General features: G+C 41.6%; 1 protein-coding gene across 9 annotated transcripts in view; it reads right to left on the bottom strand.

Annotated features, from left to right (window-relative positions):
• The window catches only part of PPARG (peroxisome proliferator activated receptor gamma), a 198072-nt gene that overhangs the window by 12411 nt on the left and 162510 nt on the right, over positions 1-23151 (bottom strand). For all 9 annotated transcript variants that reach the window (XM_084766451.1, XM_084766450.1, XM_084766447.1 and 6 more), the window contains 2 exons: positions 13389-13588; positions 3659-4109 (listed from right to left, as the gene is read on the bottom strand). In XM_084766451.1, coding sequence (XP_084622577.1) covers positions 3659-4109; positions 13389-13588 — 651 coding nt within the window. The remainder of the gene's footprint in view (positions 1-3658; positions 4110-13388; positions 13589-23151) is intronic.

Consider the following 23151-nt stretch of genomic DNA (forward strand, 5'->3'; position numbering starts at 1 on the left):
TCTCTCTCAGCGAGCTGAGTACACGAGGGGTTGCTAAACACAGTTCAGATCTAAGAACCAGATCAACAGGGTCAGCAGTGTTTAGTGGGTAGCAACACCTATTTCCCGGGCAAATCCCCCCTGGGTTGGGTCAAATTGATACCTCTATCTGTAATCTTCCTCTTTGGGCCCTCTAAGCCCCCTCCCCTCACTCTGATCCTTGCTCTTACACAAGAGCTCATCATTTCCCCAGCCTGAGCTCCTAAGTGCCTTCACCAGACCAAAAGCTCCAGCCTGATTCTAGAAAAGCTCACAATGGGTCAGCTGGTCCTTGCCTTGTTTCCAGAATCATTAAAACAACGACAAGCTTCTGAAGGGCTGAAGAGATCATCACTTTTGTTAAGATTGGATAAGGGCAGAACTCTGCTTTTCGGATTAAAGCCTCTTATTCACGTGCAGTTTTCCCTTTCTGGAATTTTAGAATAAGGAAAATAAACCAACCAAGCAGAGGCAAATCTGCAAACTGTCTTTCTCTAGTAAGTCACAGCTTGGGAGACTGATATCACATCTATGGATGATGAAAACTTCCTGGAAGCCAGTGCTTCGACAGCTTTTACCTGGCCTGCATGCAACCAGCCTCTCTGAGGAAAGAAAAGAATCGCATTCCTACAAGCTGGACAATCATGGGCCAGTTTTACTCTTGTCTGTATTTAGGCTTCACCTATAAAAGTCAACTTTGGTCAGGAAAGGATTTTCCTTTTTGTGATTTAGGGACATGTCAGTAGCAAATCTTCTACTTTGATGAAATCTAGAATTATTCACAGCGAGTAAAAAGATCTTAATAATCAGGCCGGCTGCTACCTTGGTAATATCTTTTCTTGTTGTGTGGGTCATATGAAACCTGGATCTGGCTTTTCTGAAGACAATCTGTGAAAGGCCAAAAGGAACTTCTTTATATAGAGTGCTTGTCACTGGTGCCATTCTAGGTTTCATAAACTAACATGAGATAGTAACTACAACATCAGTCCAAGCATATTACTCATAATGTGGCCTCTTGACCAAATAGTGAATGATGTATGTACGTACATTTGTGTATGCATGTGTGTATATGTACACGTGTGTATCTGTGTATGTGTGTATGTATGTATGTATATATATGTATATATCTCTCTCTGTGTGTGTGTGTGTGTATGTGTGTGTTTATTTCTGTGGTGCTTGGAACCTTTGCATGTATCAGACAGGCACTCCTTTGGGCCTCTGCCTCTAGCCTATCATGACTGTCTCTTGTTCAGACCTTTCCTATTTACAAAGTAAGACCTTTGAATGGGGTTTCCCAATGCTGCCTTTAGTATCCTTGGATATAAATGACTGCAAACTTTATGGATATAAATGACTGCAAACTTTATGGAACGCAATCTGGCAATGATGTAATACAAGACTTAAAAATGCTCATCGCTATGAAGTCCACTTCTGAAAATTTACAATCACAAAATCATCTGAGATTTTGTGAAAAATTTACATAGAAGAATATGCAATATTCAAAATTTAGAACTTCTTTCAAAGAAAGATATGCTGGTACATGCTTATAATCCTAGCACTGAGGAGAATGAGCCAGGACAAGGCCAGCTTCAGCAACATACTAAGTTCAGGGTAACTGAACAGACACCTAAGACCCCAAAACCTTGTTTCAAAAAACAAAGTACATTTTCATCAGTCGTATGTGTTTTCACTCTCATTCAAAATAAGTAATAATGTAAATATATAGGGAGATTATTTAGTTTATAAGAGACCCTTTATAATGGAGAGTATTTTATAGTTATTAATGGTGCTTCTGGGGCTGGGAGTATTACTCAGTGGTAGACATGCCTAAGGCCTTGAGTTTAATTTCTAGCACCAAAACTTCCTAAAACCCAACCATTCAACTAAAAAAAAAATGTTGCTTCAGTGTCTGAGAGTGTTATCTGGGTAGTAAATTGTTGCTTTTCAGTGGCAGCTGCTTGCCTGGCTCTTGCTTCCATCCCCAACGCACAAAGACAGGACAAAATTAAAGTGAGTTACCAGTTGATACTGACTAGCCCTTGCTATACCGCTCTCTCTCTGCTCCCCAGTAATGTGAGGCCACTCTGCTTTGCACAGAATAGAAGCTTGGGGCACAGACTCTGGAAGCAGACCAACAATCCCGGTATATCTTTCTTTAGACAGGTTTCACGTACTACATAACCTGGTTGGCCCAGAACTCTCTAGATCAGACAAGCCTTGAATTCATTGAGATCTGCCTGGTTCTGCCCCTGTCTCTGGAGTGCTGGGATTAAAGGTATGTACTATATAATTCCTGGACCCCCAGCTGCATCTTACACATGTGCAAGATGCACATATCTTCCATTGCTTTGGATGCCTCACTTAAAAAAAAAAAAAAAGATGGCACTCACCTCACTGAGCTCAGAATGCTGCCTGGCATTGGCAGTACCTCCTTGGTGTTGGATCTTAGTGGCCTTAATAATTACTGTGCACCTCAGTTGACAGCTTCTACTCTCAACTGCAGAAAGCTAACTATGGGATCAAGCTCTTTACAGGAAGCAATAATACACCTTTACACTTAGGGAGCCCCCTCCCCCACAGGTGCGTTTTCACCAATAGGCTGCTGCACAGGCTACACAGAAAGCCAGGTCCAGTCTAAAAACCCATCATTTAAAAAAGAACAGTTTATTTGTTTGTTTGTTTTTAAGACTAAATAGCTCAAGCTGGCCACCAAGTCAAGATCCTCTTGCTTCAGCCTCCTCAGTGCTGGGATTCTAAGTGTGCACCATCACATCTGGCTCAAAGCAATTTTTGTAGATAGAGATGAAAGCAGAAAGTTCTGCTTACTCAGAAATAATGAGAGAGAGAGAGAGAGAGAGAGAGAGAGAGAGAGAGAGAGAGAGAAACAGAGAGAGAGAGAGAGAGAGAGAGAGAGAGAGAGAGAGAGAGAGAGAGAGAGACAGAGACAGAGACAGAGACAGAGAGACAGAGAGACCATCAAAAGTAATATTTGATATAAAGTGTGTCTTTTGGAGTAGGTTAGTTAGGTAATGTATTTTGCACGGCCAAGTTTTCAACAAATTGCCAAGCAGCTCAATTTCTTTCTCTGGGGTATGCTCTTGGGTTCACACTGCATTAGTAATTACATCTAAGTGCTTTACAAAGGCATAAAAGGGAAGCCACCAGAAGAAACCACATGAGAGAGAAGGTGGTTAGCAAGTGCATATTCCCTGATTCCTGATGCAGGGAAGGTGGGGTGGGAGCATTAAATGGGCCCAAATCGCACAGCATTGCCTGCTGTACACCACAGGAGCATTATCAAAGTTAAGTTACATGTGTCATTAATAAAATGAACTGAAGACCAGATTGGCCTTTTGGGAAGGAAGAGGGAAAGACAAGGAAAAAGAACATGAAAAAGTAAAGGGCGTTTGTATTTCGTGATTGGATTTGGCTGGACAGGAATAAAAGCAAGGAGCCTGGGATCCCCATGGCCTTCACTCTGCAAGCCTGTGAAATTCAGCTTGGGTAGTGACATGCTCATGGCACTGTGCCATTGGCATGTTCCGGACAACAAGTACAGTCAGTGAAAAGGAGCACAGCACTAAGGAAATTGCAATCCACCACCAACCTTCTTAGACAAAAATCAAAAGATAAATCTTACCTCCACTGAGAATAATGACAGCTATAAATATGGCCAAGTCACTGTCATCTAATTCCAGTGCGTTGAACTTCACAGCAAACTCAAACTTAGGCTCCATAAAGTCACCAAAGGGCTTCCGCAGGCTTTTGAGGAACTCCCTGGTCATGAACCCTTGGCCCTCCGATATGAGAACTCCATCTTTATTCATCAGGGAGGCCAGCATTGTGTAGATGATCTCATGGACGCCATACTTGAGCAGAGTCACTTGGTCATTCAAGTCAAGGTTAATGAAGCCCGGGATATTTTTGGCATATTCTGTGATTTCTTGCACGGCTTCCACAGACCGAAACTGGCACCCTTGAAAAATGCGGATGGCCACCTCTTTGCTCTGCTCCTGCAGGGGCGTGATATGTTTGAACTTGATTTTATCTTCTCCCATCATTAAGGAATTCATGTCATAGATGACAAATGGCTGCAAATGAAAAAGGGGGAAGAGGCTGAGCTGGTGATTCCTTGTTCTGGGAGAGTACCACCCCAGTTCCAAAGACTAGTTTGTATACATATTTGCTTTGCTGAGTAGAACTGTGAAAGCTAAAAGGACTTAATCAGGAGAAAGCGTTCTCCCTAGTCATCCTTATGATATGCTGTGGCCAAATACTTCATCAGCTCTGCTCTTCTTTTCCTTCAGCGTATCCCACCACTATGCTACCCTAGGACTGGCTAAAATAACAAGGAAATTTGTTCTTATTTTTTTTTTTAATTGCAAGACAATACACATTTAGTCTTTTTTTAAACAAACAAATAAACAAACAAAACCAAAGCAACTTATAATTGAAAGGACCCACTTGAACATAAACTAATCTTGCAGCTTTAGATTAAACTCACTTAGACCACAAAGGAAACACAGTGTGCATATAAAATATATTTCACTATAAAAAAATCACTCAAAGCAGATTAAAAAATATTGAGCCAAGAAAATGTCTTTTTTTTTTTTTTAAATGCTCTGGAAGCCATCTGTTTTAGCAAAATCAGCCGTAGTAGGCCTGTGGGTAAAATACTGCAAAAAGTGGTAAAATAAAAATGGTTTTAAGCTTTTTATTTTTGTAGTTTTGAAGACCGTACCACAGAGCCACATGTTTGCTAAGCAAATGTTCTACACTGAGCTGTAGCCCCATCCCTGACTTACATTTAATATACCTGTTCTTAAGGATCAACAAATAAAGTGTATGCATCAATTGCTCATGTTTGCAACAGACTACTTTCAAAAGCAATTCATGTTTGTCATGACACTCTATTCCCCTTGCCCCCCCCTTTTTTGTATAGAACTAGCCAAAGACTATGGTCATTGTGAAATTCTCAAGGCTGAGGAACTGGGAAGAAGGAATACTTTACACTTATTACATGCACTGAGCCCTAGAAAGAGCTAACCTAATTCTTATTAAATAATTATAGCTGAGCATTGGAATAAAACTGGGGCTATGTGGGGTCCTGGGTTTGCTTCTATGGTTAACTTCCCCAAAGACTTATTTATTTTATCTTCTGTGTATGCGTGTTGACCTGTATGCATGTAAGTGTACCATATGTGTGTCTAGTGCTTGTATAGGTCAGAATAGTACGTCAGATCCCCTGAAACTTGGGTTGCAGAGGGTTGTGAGCCTTGTCAGCTGCTGGGTGGCCGCTAGATGACAACTACACGACTTAGGCAAAGTCATTTATCCTTCCAAAGCTGTTGTTGTTTTGTTTTTATTTTTTGAGACAGGGATTCTCTGTGTTCTGGAACTTGCTCAGTAGATCAAGCTGGCCTCAAATTCAGAAATCCTCCTGCCTCTGCCTCCTGAGTGTTGGGATTAAAAGCATGCAACTCCATTGTTAGGGGAGTTGACAAAATTGGAGGTTTCTGTTTCTTTTTAAGAGGAGATTCTATTGTATTTCGTGTGTGTGTGTGTGTGTGTGTGTGTGTGTGTGTGTGTGTGTGTGTGTAGTGTTTGATGTATGTGATGCCTGATCACAAACCCCCTGAAGTACTACAAGCAATTTCTTTTGAGCGGAGGTTCTGAGAACTTCCTTAAACGGCAGGGTGGGGCTCGCATAAGTGACAAGGGTAGCCAGCTTCAAGATGTACTGGCCAGAGATTTACTTATGGACTCTTGCAGGTCAGAGTCCCTGATTTTCACCGAGTTCAGCAGCCTGTTCCACACTGAGATCTCTTAAACCCTGAGTAGATTTCCAAATGCACACATTGTACAAATGCTTCAGAGCTGGATTGCTCTAGAAGCAGGGCTGCCCTCCATCCACTTCAACCATAGTGCTCATCACTCTTCAGGGAGGAGAGGCCCAAGGACTCAGAGGCAGCTTGCTTGCTGCCTTTGGTTCTTCAAGACAATTAGGAGCAAATCATGCTCACTGTTTCTTGGACATTGTGCTTTCAGCTCGCCCCAAGTCTTCACAATTGGCATCATTCATCATAGGAAGAAGATAAAGAGAGGCACAGCCAATTATATCAATTAAAATGTTCTGTGTTCTCCCTGAAGGTCAGCATTAGAAGTGTGCAGCGGAGGTTAGAGGTGAATGGCAGAATTGTACAGAGGTATGGAATCACACCACCCAACAGATCTACTTAAGAGGTTTAATAAGGGGATATAGAGACCGTCTCTGGAGACACACATGGGGGGGCGGGAGGAGAGAGAGAGAGAGAGAGAGAGAGAGAGAGAGAGAGAGAGAGAGAGAGAGAGAGGCAAAGAGGTAGAGCGAGAAGTAGAAAAGAGAGGAGTTCCCTTTATAAACTATCTAGCGCATGCAGAGAAGGGGCACAGGTGGCTTAGGGGGCTTGAGTTCTGTTGGCAGGGGTGGGTGACCTGTTTTCCCGCCGTCATCAGGACCTTCAGGGTGACTACATTGTTGCCTAATTACTAACAGTCAGGGTCTAACTTTGAGAAAATTTTTGAACAGATGAAGATAATTTTACAGAACCTATAAGAAATGTTTTCCTTCCCCCTGCCTCCTCCTCCTCTACTGGTACTCTAGTATTATAGTTTATAGTAACAAAATGTGAATGGCTTAAACACGTTTAGACAAGGTCTCATATACGTAGGATGGCCTTACACTTGATATGTACTAGAGGATGATCTTGAACTTCTGACCCTTCTACCTCTGCCTCCCAAGTGCTGGGATTACACAGGCAAGCACCGCCACACCTAGTTCATGCTTTGCTGGGGGATTAAGCATGTTTTCGGGGCTTCTAAGCATGTCACATCTGTAGCCCCTTGACTTTCTTTACTTGCATGAGAATATGAGAGTGGACAACAGAGAAAGTAGGTTAACCAAACATGTTGGTTGATAACATGACTGAAAAACCTTTGCCTCAGCCAAGCGTATGGCTCCCACTACATACTTCCCGGGAGGCTCAAGGCTCTGAGTTCCATCCCCAGGATGGAAAGTACAAGCATAGAGCCAAGACAGTAAGCTACGTCTTCACCCCTGGGACGACTGCACCCAGATATGCCCCTTCAGCTTTTGGGTGAGCTTCTGCTTAGTCATGTGGGTTCTTGGCACAGAGCATAAGCATCAGATTCTTTCACCTCCAAGTAAGCGATTTATCTGGAACTCTGCCCTGGCCCATCACCCTTGTGATTCTCCTTGACTTCCCCTGCCCCTCATATAGAGCTCCAGGTTCCTGTTTTTGAAACCTTGGGATAGCTGAACATAGGGCACCAAATCCTGCTAATTTTCTCTCCCGATTTAACAACAATGTGACTTTAACCCCTTGGCAATCAGTGTTGGTCAGGATATCCTGGCAGTAAATACTCAAGGACAGAGAAAAGAGGCAGCACCCCTACCATCATGCCAAACCAGTACAATTTTGCTTTTTTTTTTTTCTTTTTAAATCCCTTCGGCCACTTCTGAATTTCTGAAAAAAGTGGGGAGCTGGCAGAGAGAACTGAATATTGACATGCAAATGAACACCAGTGGAGATTTTGTTGTTGCTCCTAGTTATATTGCATTATGCTGGGTGTTTTGTTTGTTTTTGACTCTGCATAAATTCATCCTGCTTCTGTGTGGGTCAGCCAATCTGTAAGAAGGGTTCCCAGGCTGCCAGCTTAGCAGTCCTCATACTGCAAAGTATCCACAAAGGCATCATTTTCATATTCCACTGAGACTTCCTCATCCTCAAACCTACTGAGAAAGTCATAGCTTGCTTGCTTATTGAGAATCGAGTCACTAACAGCCTTCCTTTGGAACAGGATTCCCCATAAAAGAAACTGTATGTCTCTTTTTGTACAAAGCTAAGTGAGCCCTAGTGCTTTGGATTTGTATAGCTTCTTCTGATGACACACCATTTGCAGGAGGAGTCACATTGTCTACAAAATTTGACTCGGTGATTGTCTATTTCTAGCTTACAATATGTTTACGTTCAGAAATGGCATCAGATGGCTAGGTAGGCATCCTTACTTAGCAGGGAAGAAAACTACAACAGGATATGCTCAGGGGCCCATCTAGGTTTTTTTTTTAGGGCCCCAAAATGCATACACAGTCTAAGAAAAATATGCAAATGATGAGAACAAAATTGCTCTCTGGTGGCCACGGTTCTGGCATGGGCTACAGGAGACCCCGTTTTCCAGATCAAACCGAAACAGCAACAAAAACCTGGCTTGGGAAAATATGGGCTTCATTTCATGGGCCTCTCCAGATATTTAGATTTTTCAAAGAAGAACACTACATTCTCAGGGCCTATCTTTTAAATTTTATTCGTGTGTTCTTGTGTTTCTTGGCTTCCATAGTGTTAGGCACACATCTTGTCCTCTAGGAACTACAGTTAATAAATGCTAACCCTGAAGCACGTTGGTTTCCTCAACTTCCTTTCTGTTTTTGCTCCCGTGTTTTAGTTTTACTCAGTGAAAATCATGGGATCCACAGGACGCAAAGGCTCTTCTGAAAGCACACACCATTACTTTCTGACTATGATGAGACTGAAAGCTGAGATCTCTACAAAGTCAAATTGTTCTCCATAGCAAACCCTAACTAGACCGGTACATCCTCCAGACTGCCTCTCGTCTAATTCTCTCTCCATAGTCTTTCCATGGCTTTAAACCCTTTTCAATAAAACCACTTTTATGGAAAGAACTAGGGGTTTTAAACTCAAGTTCTTCTGTTCTGGGGTCCTCAGGCAGTGCCTCTTGAACGACACTTCCCAGTGTCAACTGCTCTCCATGGTAGAAGTTAAGTTAGAAAGATTGTCAGACATAATTCTGTGTCCTCATGTAGTTTAGTGATTTAAGACCAACAAATGAAAACTTATTAAGAATTATTCACATTCAAATGAACCAGCGCATAACCACAGCTCTTAAATAAACTGCCCAAGTTCAGCCAGTTATTCAGTAGATAAACAGAGTTACTGGCTAACTCAGTCCAACAACTAACAAATAAATAATAAATAAAATAAAAATAAGTGAAGAAGCCAAAGTGCTTTCTTCTTTAACTACATTCACTAGTATTGTTACTGTTTGGTACTGGGAATGACACTCAGAACCTTGTATATGTTGCCAAATGTTCTACCACTGAGTTAGTTACACATCCAAACCTGGAATGTTAGTTCAGATCTGTCATATCATTAGCCATTACTGATGACTCTGCCTATAAAGTAATTTGCTTTATTACTACTGATATGCGGATCAACAATGCCAGGAGCTTTATTTCATCAGCCTTGGAGCTTACTCAGGACTGTTTTCTGCTTTATTCCTACGGGGTTCCTAAGTCTTTCTCTGAGGGCTCCCTCAGTATGTTTCTCCTCATAGGAGAATATTCCAGCTCATTCAAGCTCTTTCAAAGACGAAGGGGAAAGACTACGCTGTGTTTATCTGTAAGATTTAAGAAGATATCTTTCCCATCATTTGAGTCAATATGATGGGGTGGCCTCTGTATATTTTTAGAAAGCATAAATGTAAATGGGCACAGAAATGTTTCCACAGCAGTTTACAGTTCTGCGTAGGCTTTATGATTCAGTGGTTTTGTATTTCATATACTATTTAGAATGATCACTTTTCCAATGGCAGTTTACCCCAGTTGTTATAAGAACAGTGACTTTACATGTGCCTACCTTAAACAACATGATGCCTTGGGACCCAAAGTCCAACACAGTACAAATAAAAAGTTTTATTTCTTATTTGTAGATAGAATGCAGCCAGGACTTCACCAGGCATCACTCTCAGATATGGAGTGAATAGCTGGCAGGCATACCTAGGGTTTTTCTATTTATTGCTTTACGACAAGCCATGGCGCTGAGAATGGATTTTGAAAACCACTCTGTTTATTTTCATCAACAAACATGGGATCATGTGACCGCTGTACCAGCATGATAGTCAAACATCCTGAGCTTCCAAAGTCCATTCAGTTATCAAACTGCCTTCAAGAAGGGAGAGCTCTAGTTCCAGCATACTTGTGGGTTTCAGAGGCCAGTGGGATTTCTTCAGCAAGGGCTGTGGATAAAGCAAACTACTGGAGCAGGTGGTAGGGAGAATGGCTTCCACCTTATATGAGGGTATCAAAACGGCATACTGCTCCTAAGATTTCTTTAGTGACACTGTAGCCCACATTTCCCTAACAGGAGACTGGAATACCCAGTCCATAAGTCTTGGAGGCAAGATAATGAAAATTATTTTTATCTTATCCCAAAGATATAATGTTAAGGTTGATAGGAAGGGAGCAGGAACACTTAATTTTTCTGTTTTGAAAGGTGTGAGTAGCTCCAGGGAGTGAGATATAGAAGAAGGAAGTGTAGCTGAGGAGGAGGAGTGGCCTCTGCTGGCCTGGAGGCAAAGGCTGAGAGGGCAGCAGCTGGTGGGTTCCTAGCAGGCTATGGTTAAATTGAGCAGTGAGATAAACTTAAAGAATGGCCCCTTCAGTCTGATCATTTCCTTTTGCGAGGGTTCTGGGTAATTGGTCATCCACTACACTGAGCAGCCTCCCCCAGGCTTGGCCTAACTGATGCTGATGACATCAGCGGCAAGCTGGGTGTATAATGAGACCTAAGCTGCTCTCCTCATGGCCTCAGCCACTTTCTCACATCCCCCACCATCTCGAGAGGCCACACTTCAGCAAAACTTTCCCTATCAATGCAGATCTTAGCTTTCACAGTCCTGGCCAAGAGATAACATAACACCCCTGAGATAGATGCTATCAAATGAATAATAGGACCATGCTGATAAAGAGCAAATCTCACTGCAAATCACATTTTGGGTTTCTCTTCCATATTCTCTACTGAACTAACTGGACTATTTCTTTCCATTGGTGCTCAATTTGATTTTTACCAGATAAGGAGAAAACAGCGCCAAACAATTTGATTTTAGTTCTGCATAATCAGTGAATGGGCTGTTTATATTTTCCTGGGCCTCTTTTTCTTTTTCTAGACCCTAATTGAAGGCAATTCTGTCACTATCCAATTGCTAATGATGTCTAGTTTGACGAACAAATATTGGGCTAGTGAAAAGCCCTCTGTTGAAAGTCCATAATTTCAAAGGGCATAAACAAGAGTCTTTAATTCAATTAAACAAATAGTCTGAGTAACTATTATGGGGAAAGCACAAGCTTATGTATGATAGGGAAAAATGACAACCCTAGGCCTCTGAACTTGAGAAGTCTATAATCAAGCTTTTGTAGCCCCCTCCTTAAAATAGCTTAATAGCTATTTGTTTCACAAAGGGCCTCCAATTATCTTATTTTTAACTCAATGACTTAGAGCCAAAAAGAAAGTTGGGATGAGGTTTCCAAGTGACTTCTAGTGGTTTGGGCTCTGTGTTTTTCAGAACAAAGATAGGAGTACGTTGGCCACCCATTATATACACTTAAATTCTTGCCTATTAGGGTGGGCGCTCTCTCTCTCTCTCTCTCCTCTCCTTGCCTCCCCCCTACACACAGGATTTCCAGTGTGGATTTGAGGTGTGCACTGGAGGTAAGGCAGTAAGAACCCAGAGCCTGCAGGATGAATGGCTGTAGGTAAAACTGATCCAGCTGCTACAGGACCTTTCGGTAACCTCCTCCCTAGGACCTAATTGTGTAGATCCCAGGCTCCAGCCCTGTTCCCGCACCTGCTTCTGGCAAACGGGTTGTAATTTGCCTTCAAGTGTTAACTCTTTTTAGCCATGTGGCTCTGCAGTCTTCCTTTACTTTTCTACCTGTGAAGTAAGCTTATATTCTCTGTAATCAGATTAGCTACGCACACGTCTTCACTTGTGTTTCTTTTGCCATGGCTGATTCTGTTCTTAGTGGACGGACTCCACTGTAGTATGTTCTGTGGTCCTGGGATCAGCAATGCTGAGAATGCTCGGACCTTCAGCTTCCTATGTGCTTGCCCCTCCTCCACTTCAGCCCCTTCTAGGATGAAGGCAATAATAAACAATAGCAGCCTTCAGATGGCCCTGCGGCTGGAATGTAAAGAATGTGTGAAATATTTTGGAACTGCACTGCCCAGGCCCTGTGTATCCCTGTGAAGGTATCAATCAGCCCTCCCGCAGGGAGAAACCCAATTGTTCTTACTGGCGCAAAAGTGGGCTTTTCTCAAGCTGTTAACTGACTCCACTCCAAGTCATTTAACCAAAAAAGAAAGAAATAACCTGAGCTAGTCTGAGATAGTCATCAAAATACATTAGGAAATAATGTCTCCCCCCTCACCCCCCACCCCACCCCCGCCTTTGCAAAATCTGAATGTGCATCAAGTTACATGTATCCACCTAATATTGCCTGGATCTCCTGGCCATTGAAAGTAAATGAGCACACACAGGGCTTTCGAGAGCTGGATCCAGGCCCTCTGCATGGGACCTGCAGCTCTGACTGCCTAGGGATGGTCTGTAGACCACGTCATCACAGCCAGACCAGACCCTGCTGGGAAGCAGCATCTAGGTTTCTTTGAAATGTAATTTGATGCGGCTTTTCAGCTGCACATTGGGAACTTTCTGCTTCCTAGAAAACTGGATTCAACAGTAATTTTCACCTATTATGAATTTTCTAAACACTGTCACTCAAGGAACCTCTAGACACCTACTCCTTTTAAGGCTTGGGGTTGTAGCTTAGCTCTAGCACACAGGTCCCTAGCACGCTTGAAGCCTTGGATTCAATCCAATAGCTGCATGCCAAACTAGCTAACTAACTAAATAATAAAATAAATATTTCATTGGAGTAGCATAGGCAACATAGATCCTTGCAGAAAGTGGAATTCATGTATGCAATAAAAGTATAGAGCCTCCAGTTTCCCGGGAATAAAGCTGGGTACTATTGTGAGGGAGTATGTCATGGGTGCACTTTTGAGCCCACTTTGATCCGGGGATGAATGACTCTGGAAAATTTGAAAGTAAAAGTGGGACCCAACTCCTTTCCACAATGGCTGCTGAGACATTGTGTTGCGACCTGAGGGCTTCACATTCGTTCATGAGTGTTGAGATGATCTATCAGTTCCTGCATTACTCTCAAAGTTTTTTTCTTTTTCTTTTCTTTTTTTCTTTCTTTCTCCCTTTTTAAAACTACAGCTTGGAGGACATACTCCTTTTTCAGAACAATGTTTACTTATCCTATTTGAAGACATTTCCTGTGTTTCGGACCAGGCCTGCTACGAGGTTTTAACAGCCCACAGCTGAACTATACTCTGCATATGCATTCGTACCGAGGCAAATCATTCAGTCAAAGGAAACAACCCGCAGCCCCCCCCCCCCCCCCCCCCCCCCCCCCCCGCTCCCCACGATGAAGAGAGCAGAAGAGAACTAACTGATTTGTCTGTTGTCTTTCCTGTCAAGATCGCCCTCGCCTTGGCTTTGGTCAGCGGGAAGGACTTTATGTATGAGTCATACAAATGCTTCGCCAGGGCCCGGAGATCAGCAGACTCTGGGTTCAGCTGGTCGATATCACTGGAGATCTCCGCCAACAGCTTCTCCTTCTCGGCCTGTGGCATCCGCCCAAACCTGATGGCTGCAGAGGAAGAGGAACGACAGGGTGAATCATTGGATCATTACGATGGGATGGTTCTGTGTTGTGCTCTTCCTAGCCTTGGTTCCCACAGTGCACGGGCCCCTCCTCTCTCCACCCAGCGCTTCTGCTTTCCCTCTACCGCTTTGCTCGTGTTTTTATTTCACAACAGTGGCACAGACAAATGAAAATTAAATTATTTACTTCTTCAATTTAAAAATGCAACATACGATCCTGTTAGGAAACTGGAAGGATCTATTCAACAAACAGAAATACGTATTCATTTAAACATGAAATAATGGAGAGAAAACTATCTATCCCTTAAGATCCAATGCAAAGTCACCTTCTTTGTAAGGCTTTCAAGTACAACTAACTATTTCTTCCCAGCACTTCACCAACCCTGAGGATGTCAATGATTGAAATGTTCACACTGTACTATAATTGTGACTTTGCTGTGCCTCTAATCCCTCTGCAGAACGATGCCCTGCAGTCAGGGACACTGTCTGATTTATCTTGGTAACCTCTGCACTTCACAAAAGGTACGGTGGGAGCGCGTTCATATTTTGTGAATTAAGAAGTTACAGTGGTGTGAACACAGGCTCTGTTCTCAGGCAGTTTGGATGAGCTATTTGTTCCTGTTGTAAAGAGAGGATGGTGCTTTATTTCATCTACGAGACCGGGGAACTTGGACACTGAATGGATGGAAGTTGTTCTAACCCCTAACTCTGCAGAATTATCCCTTAATGAGGCTGTCAGAAAAGATAATACCTTTATCGTTGGCTTCTCAAGGGGTGAGGAAGTAGGAATGCAAAGGAAAGATTTAAGAGAGACTAGTAAGGCCTAAGTTGGAATTAATCTGTGTGAGCTGGGGTGCCATTTGAGGACAGAATACTTGCCTGGCACGTGCAAGGCCTGCATCCCATTCCCAGAAAATAAAACTAATAATCTATTGGAAGATTTTCAACTCAAATAAAATTTCCTGCTTCCCCTCTGATTTTTTTTTTTTTTTTGTAAAATGTCACTTTGAGTAAGGCTTCTTTGGGGTCATTCTTTGTTGTTGTTTAAAAAAAAATTATAAAAAGCATTAAACTAAATTTAAAATGGGGGCGCTGGAGAGTTGGCTTAGTGGTTAAGAGCACTTGTTCTTGAGAGGATTTGGCTTGGTTCTCAGCACTCATTTGGTGGCTCACCAGTATCTATACCTCAAGTTCTGGGGGACCTGACACTTTCTTTTTTGGGTATCAGGCATATATGTGGTACACATACATAGATGCAGAAAAAACAAAAAAATTAAAATTTAAAATTAAAAAATACATCTACTTATTTAGGGTGTGTGTATGTGTGTGTATACTACACTGTTTGTGTGGAGGGTTTTCTCCTTCTACTATGTGTGACTCAGGCCATCAGGTTTGGACAGCTCCCTTTAGGGGCATTCTTTGAACACTACTTTCCCATAGTAAAGCATCTGGCTTTTGTACCCAGTAGTACCTTGTGCACCATTCTATGTGACACTCAACATGACGGGCCCTTTCACTTAGATGATAGGCTCCTGTGGGCAAAGATTGTGTCACATTCGCTTATGTCTGTAGCACTGGTGGCACTTGATCAATGTTGCTGACTATGAAACCAACAAACTTATGGTTCTTTTTTGTTTTGTTTTGTTTTTTGAGATGTTTAAACATTTTTATAAAAATTGGTGTGTGTGTGTGTGTGTGTGTGTGTGTGTGTGTGTGTGTGTGTGAATTTGCCTGCATCTGTGCATCACGGTGTCTGAGAAGGCCCGCAGAGGGCATTGTAGCCCCAGGAACTGGAGTTACAGACAGATGGTAAGTGTTATGCAGGTGCTGGCAATCAAACCCAGGTCCTCTGCAAAAGCGGCCAGTGTTCTCAGACTAAAGGTAGCGTGTCTACCATAGTCAAGGTATATGGGAACAGTTCCATCTGCTTAGTGATTTTATTTACTTAATCTTTGGTGCTGGGGATTGAGCATTGGGCCTTGTACACACTGAACTCATGTTCTACCACTAAAGCCACAACTCAGCTCATCACTTTTTCTTGCATTTTATATTTTTGAGACTAGGTCTTGCTGCATAGCACAAAGTGGGCTAGAATTTGAAACACCAGCCTCCCTAGTGGTGGATTACAGGTTACTACCATGCCCAGCTGAATTTCGTTTTAGAGAAAAGACTGAATTGTACCCTCAAGTCTCAAATGTGTAAATGCATCTTAGTTGGCCCTATGCTTTATAACTGATAAAACTATTGTACTACAAGGGACTCACAGGAGATCTTCCTTGGAGTTAGAGGGAGAGATGCTTGACTGTCAGCTTCTATTAACTCAGCATATGTTTAGATACTTTTTGATAAATATAACTTTTGCACATGACCCCTTCACACAGAAATCTTTAAATAATTGCCATTTTTTAAAATCAAAATTTCAGCCTCCTTCTTCATTATTCTCTTCCATTTTAGCTGTAGTGGGATAGAGAATGTGAGCTTACTGAGGGGCTGGGCTCCCTCAGTCTATGACCTTGACACTACTCTCTTCTTTTTTATAGCTCTGGCCACAGCGGTCGACTATGATTTCCTTTCTCCCCTTGGTCTACAGCCTCTATGAAGACAGGAGTCCTGTCCATTGCACTCAGCACTTAGCATATTGCTGGGCACATATTTAAATACTTGTAGAACATTTTGAAATAAAATAAATAAAATGCGTGCTCATCGTGAAACGGAGAACACTAAACAAGGCTCCGTGCCTCCTGGGGATCTACAGGTAGTCGATGGTTGCGGGAGGGGAAAGAGACATTTTCTTCAGTTGTGTAGCTACTGGTAAGTTGCCTGAGCTCCTGTAAATAACTTCTCACACATACTTCTCTATGTTATCCCAAGTAAGCTCATTAGGGAGAGAGAGAAAGAGAGAGAGAGAGAGAGAGAGAGAGAGAGGAAGAGGAGGAAGAGGAGGAAGATGATAACGACAACAACGTGAAAGCAGAAGGGGGATAACTAGTTTGGAAGAGGAAAGGGACCAGGAAAGGTAAGGGGGCCAATATGATATGCATATATGAAAGTGCCGCAATTATACCAATTAATTAACATATGCACAATAACAATTTAACAACCATGTAGAAGATCCTTTCATAGTCCTCTGAAAAGCCATTCTTAACCATCACCTCTTTCACCCAAAACTAATCATATGCTTTGTTGTCCTTTGAGCAAATTGGAGGAGAAGAAGAGAGAGCATGTTAGGACCACTTGGGGACATTCTAAAGTTCTATATCCCATGGAGCATTCTAATAAGCCATCCCTATATCCCTAATAGAAATATATATGTATATCACATCATATCATGTCATATCAATTCAACTTGGAGCTTGAACAAACCTTTCTAAATGTTAGGCATTCTTGTACGCATGCATTAGTAGTGTGTTATGTTATTACAACATTTCTAATGCATTTACATTAGTTATTCTGCTAGAGCAGAAGCTATATGAATACGGGTTTTATCTTTGCTCCTGGGTGTCACACAATACATACAACGAATGTGTGAAATATTCAATTAAAAAATATTGGGTAGAAGATGAGTCAAAATGTACATTGGGAAGTTTACAGGAGAGGAATTGAGATTTATGACACATAAAAGTAAAGAAATTGTGGGCTGGGCATATGGATCAGTGGTAGAATGCTTCGCTAACACCTGTGATGAAGACTTGGCTCTGCTCCCTAGCATGACAAATAACAAAACAAAATAAAAATGAAAAACAAAACACCCACAGAATTTGTGAAATGAAATTTGGAAAGGAACCAGAGCTATCCTATAGTGAGATACATAGCTAGAATCACCTACTGTTCCACAGACCACCCCGCACTGTCTCTTTACCTGACGAATAGTTATTAAGTGACTCTCATGTTAGACACTGTCCTAAGCTCTGGTTAATTAAAAAACCATTTATCTGGTGTGTATATGTGTATGCATGTTGCCTGTATGGGAGGTCAGAGGACAGTTTGTGGGAGTTGGCTCTCTCCTTCCACTGTGTGAGCCCGAGGGATGGAACTTAGGTTGTCAGGCTTGGTGGCCAGCTCCTTTACCTGCTGAGCTATCTCATTGGCCTTCTGGTTAAACCGAAAAGAAAATATTTATTTGTTTTTCTAATGTGCATAAGTATTTTGCTTTTATATATATCTTTGTACCATGTGTGTGAAATGCCTATGAGGCCAGAGAGGGCATAGGATCCCTTGGAACTGGAGTTATAGACCACCATGTGGGGGTTGGGGATCAAATCTGGGGCTCCTGCAAGAGCCGCCAGTGCTCTTAATCACTGAGCCATCTCTCTAGCCCCTCCTATGATTAAAATTTTAAGCCGGTCATAGTGGTGCACGCCTTTAATCCCAGCACTCGGGAGGCAGAGGCAGGAGGATCACTGTGAGTTCGAAGCCAGCCTGGTCTACAAAGCGAACCCAGGATAACCAAGGCTACACAGAGAAACCCTGTCTCAAAAAACCAATACACCCCCCCTCCCAACACACACATAAAACCATAAACATACATGGACACTAACATGCCTAAAAATGTATTTTATCTTTCCTAGCGAGCAATCACAACAGCTAATTTAAAGAGTTAAAGTTACATGCGGGCATGGTGGTACACGCCTTTAGCCTCAGCACTCTGGAGGCAGAGACAGGGCATCTCTATGAGTTTGAGGCCAGCCTGGCCCAGGACAGTGAGGGCTTTGTTGCACAGAGAAACCCTGTCTGGAAAAACAAACAAGCCACTTATTACACTGACAGTTCTTCTTTTTGTCACCTAACAAAAATAGCCAAAATCTTTTAAAAAAATCACTTTAACTGGGATGCCTTAAGGTACTGTTATTCTACTAGAATCTAAACAAATTCATATTTTCATAAGTAGAATTTTCAAAAATGGCTAAATATCATGAATAAATTGTATTACCAAATAACTCTGTTACAAGTTAGACAAAAATTGTCTCATAAGTGGATTTAGCATTTCTATACATCAGGAGCTTAGAAAGGAAAGAGACAGGTCTTGTTTGGTAGAACTAAATCTGTTCAAAACAGATCTGAAGTAGAGAAACATTTTATTTGTTTCTTTGTACAAGATGGGGATTCTTGAATCTTAGGCTAGCCTTGAACTTGCTAAGTAGCTGAGAATGACCTTGAACACCTGATCTTCTTGCCTTTACCTTCCAGGTGCTGAGATTATAGGCCATGCTTCCTAAACACAGCTTTTAATGTTGGGGATGAAGTGGTGCGGGGGCTTTCTTTCTGTAGGTTATAGGTCAAACTGGCGGCCACTGCTTTCCCCAGAAGATAAAGAACAAGCCTCAATATCTAGCTTATCTGTTGGTCTCCTAACTTTTAACTAAGTAATTTTTAAAATTTTATTTTTAAGCTGTGCTAAGGATGAAACCTCAGGGCTTGGTATATGCTAGGCAAGTGTTCTATCAGGAAACTAAATTACCAGCCCAGTTCCTACCCTTTGAGTAGAGGAGGTCAGGGAAGTTGGGCAGTTGTTTACTAGAAGGGTAAAGTTAAAGCTTAGAAGCAAAGATGGAATTATATTTTGGGGACCAAGAAAAAATGTATATTAAGAATATATATGAATATATATATTATATTCTTATCTTCTACAAGTGATGATTAATTTCCAAAGACAGAAGGAAAATGTTCTCTGAGTTACTACTCTGAGTACCTGAGAGAGAGAATGTTTGGCCTCTTGGAAGGCAGTAGAATTATCCCTGCCATTACTGTCTTCAGGGAGTCAGTGTTCTGACTTCTTCTCTGTGATAAACCAGCTATATGGTTTACAGAAAACTATGTAACATCTATCATCCCCAATTGCTTTATCTGCAGAGGAGGGAGGGACTAGGAAGTGGTCTCAAGATTTCTTCTTCTCTCTATATTTAGCTCTACAACACTACAAAGCTCTAACCACACTGTACTACTGTACTTGGGAATATATGTTGCTTTCTTTTTAAAAGCAATCTTTGTTCCATATTTGAGGCTTTACACACACACACACACACACACACACACACACACGCGCGCGCGCGTGCGCGCGCGCGCGCGCAAATTCAGCCTGTTGTAGCACTTGTCACAGGCAACAACTTTAATTTTTATATTTAGGGTCGTCACCTACAGAGGGCAAGTTGTTTAGTCCAGTGGTAGAACATGTGCTGAGCAGGTTTGATCTCTGGCACCAAAAAAGAAAAAAGTATCACTTAAAGGAATGTATCTCAGTTTCAAAACAAATTATGAAAGTTGGTAGGTCTTTCCAGGAAGACCTGACGAAGTCTGAGAGAAGCTCACTAATCTCTTTAAAAGCATAACATGATATAATTACCATATTAAAATATAATACTTTATACTTAGCATTGATATTGTTGAACAATAAACTTTTGGCATGTGAGATAATTAAGTATCTTGTCTTTTGGATCTGACTATCATGCTAAAACCTAGCAAATTGACATGTTTTCAAAATACTTAGTGAATTGTGGATGTATTAAAGGCAGATGCTACTTAATTACAGAGGCACATAAAATGGATTTTCAGCATAATAAATCAAGCAAAAGAGAAGAATAATTGGAATATAAAAATGTTTCTACAAAAAAACTTTTTTCCTTTCAATTTTTATGAGATGAATTTGCAGTCACAGCAGGCTTTTAACAGTAAAGATGTATCTTCTGGTCAGGTTTTCCATTTGTACATGTTTGTTGCATGTAAATCACATAAGACAGAGATGCTACTGGCATGACTATTGCAATAAACAATATTACTTTATCTTTTCCTGTCTGTCTATTTCTCTGTCTCTGTCTCTCTGTCTCTCTGTCTCTTTCTCTCTCTGTCTCTGTCTCTGTCTGTCTGTCTGTCTGTCTGTCTGTCTGTCTGTCTGTCTCTCTCTCTCTCTCTCTCTCTCTCTCTCTCTCTCTTTCTCTCTCTGTGTCTGTCTGTCTGTCTCAGTGAACATGGTATACTGGGAAGGCACAAACTACTTAGAAGAGCAAGCACAAGGAATCAGGAAAGTCTTCAGGGAAAACATATGACCAGGACCTTGAATGTCAGGTAGGATTCTGATAGGGAGCAGAGAGACAGGATCCAGAGGCAACCATGTTTGTAAGCACAGAGACCACTTTCAGGAACAGCAAGACACAATTTTCTTGAAGTCTAAGTGGAAAAGGAATAAGAATGGGAGAAGAGGCAGGGCCCCTGGAAAAATCACGGATACCACAGAGTCAGAGTCAATAACAGAGGGGCTTTGTGTATTAGGACTGTCCTCACTTTTTTTTTTCAAACCACAAACATGATAATAGCTGATTGGTCTTTTTTTTTTCTTCTCCTTGCAGTGATATAATATGTGTCAGAAAAGGCCTGTTCACCTCATGGTGGCCAGGAAGCAAGAGGAGGAAGAATGGGGCCAGGGCCTCACATCTTCAAGGGCACACCATAGTGATCTAACTTGGTCCTACCGCCCAAGAGCACCAGGCGCTGAACAAGCCTTCAACATGGGGGCTTTTGGATCATTTCAGATCTAAAGTACAGTAAAGATTTTTTTTAAAGTAATAAAGCTTAAATTCGTCATTTAGGCTTTCATGTTATATACTAGGGCTACTGTTTGCCAGTCATTAGGACAACTACCACAGACAATGCTGAGTGGCGCAAAAAATTATGAAACCATTTTTTCCCCTTCAGATTTTTATGAAACCAGAGAAACTATTTTTAAAGTTTTCAGCTTTTTATCTTCAATAAAAGGAAAACCCCTATATCATTTCTATCATAAGACATCCTGATCAAAAAGGCTTTCACTAACTTTTAAACATACAAAAAAATATAATTATCAAATTTCGATGTCATAGGGAAAACTTGACTGAATGACTCATTAGTAGCACAAGCTAATTCTTTCTACTTTAGGTTTTTCCTAAATGCATTTGCCCTAAACCTAGTTATTTCATTTATATGCAAAAAGTAGCTGTGAGTATGAAATATTCACGCTTCAAAATGCTTTATAACTAAATGTTTTGTTTTCTACTAAAAACGCTATATTTTTAAAGCATGGTAAATACTGGGGATGTGATAGCAGGTCTTTCCAACAGAAGTTATAGTTTTAAAAGGTAAAGAAATATGTGGAGGTACTCATTTGACTGAAGAAGCAACCAAACCCCAAATCCCACAAGTTACGTGCCCCTGTGGGTTCCCTAGCTAGGCTTTTAAACATGCTAGCACTTCTATTTTGAGCTTTCCTCTAAAGGCAGTTCAGACTGGGAGTCAAACTGATTGTGCTCAGTGATGTAAAAGATGCCTAAGCAATCTGTGGGACTAGAAACAATGACAGGTTATTAAATGATCAAAATAATTGGAACACATGCTTTCCTCGGTTATTCACAGGAAAACCTTTAGTGTTTTTTTTTTTCCTAGTCTGCTCTAGTGATGGGCATTTGAGAAACAACCTAGTCCCCAGCAAGAAGGAGTCTAAAGGTATGTTCTTTTACAGCGGCCCTCTGTGGCACGGCAGACCTGGAAGGGCTACCTGAGAAGCTTCAGCTATATGTTGCCATTTGGGTCCAAGACCCAAGTGTTCAAGTGTGCCTGCTCTGGGGAGGGGGTGGAACCTTTCAAACGTAGGAAGATCCTTGAGACTATTTCTTTAGAGGAGACTGTGTTGCCTCTGCCCTTCTCTTTCTCTTTTGCACTTCCTCGAGTATGAGTTGTTTCACCACAGGCAACAGGGCCAAATGACTATGGATTAGAATCCCTAAAGCTTTAAGCTAAAAATAAACACTTTTCTGCTTCAGTTTTTTTTTGCTTGTTTATTTGTTTTAAAACAGGGTCTCACACTGTCCTAGGCTGGGTTAGAATTCATGGCAACCCTCCTGCCTCAGCTTCTTGAATCTGGAGTTACAAGCATATACCACTACAATCTGGTTCAACTTTCAATGACAGAAAGTTGAAATGGACCATGAGTACTTTTTTTTTTCTTCCTGAGACAGAGTTTCTCTGTATGTAGCCTTGGCTGTCCTGGACTCACTTTGTAGACCAGGCTGGCCTGGAACTCACAGAGATCTGCCTGCCTCTGCCTCCCCAAGTGCTGGGATTATAGGTGTGCACCACCACTGCCGAGCTGCAAGTTAACTTTTAAATAAAGTCAAATGATGACTTACTTTATTATCAACTGCATGTAGCTTCCTTTGACTTTTCTGGGTGGAGAAAATTATACTATCCATATTACATAGGTTAGATTTTTGAGAGGAAGGGTGCTAGGAATGGACTTTGGGGTCTTGTGCATGCTAAGCCCTGCACTGAGCTACACTACCAGCCTAGAGTTTAAACACCATTTATCTACTTGCAAATGCTAAGCAATGGGAGATGCATTTCATGTGAGGTGTGCTTGCTTAAAAACCACTGGAAATATGTTTTACATCAATGTTGCAGTGTCCGTAAGTGCTAGAAACTGTATCTCATATGAATATGAGAAATGACAATTTTTAAAATAGGCAAAACCCAAATAGCATTAAAAGCAGTGCTGGCATGCTTTCCTAGACTATCTTAATGATAATG

Source organism: Acomys minous, assembly GCF_964271855.1.
Source record: "Acomys minous genome assembly, chromosome: 17".
Taxonomy (NCBI): Eukaryota; Metazoa; Chordata; class Mammalia; order Rodentia; family Muridae; genus Acomys; species Acomys minous.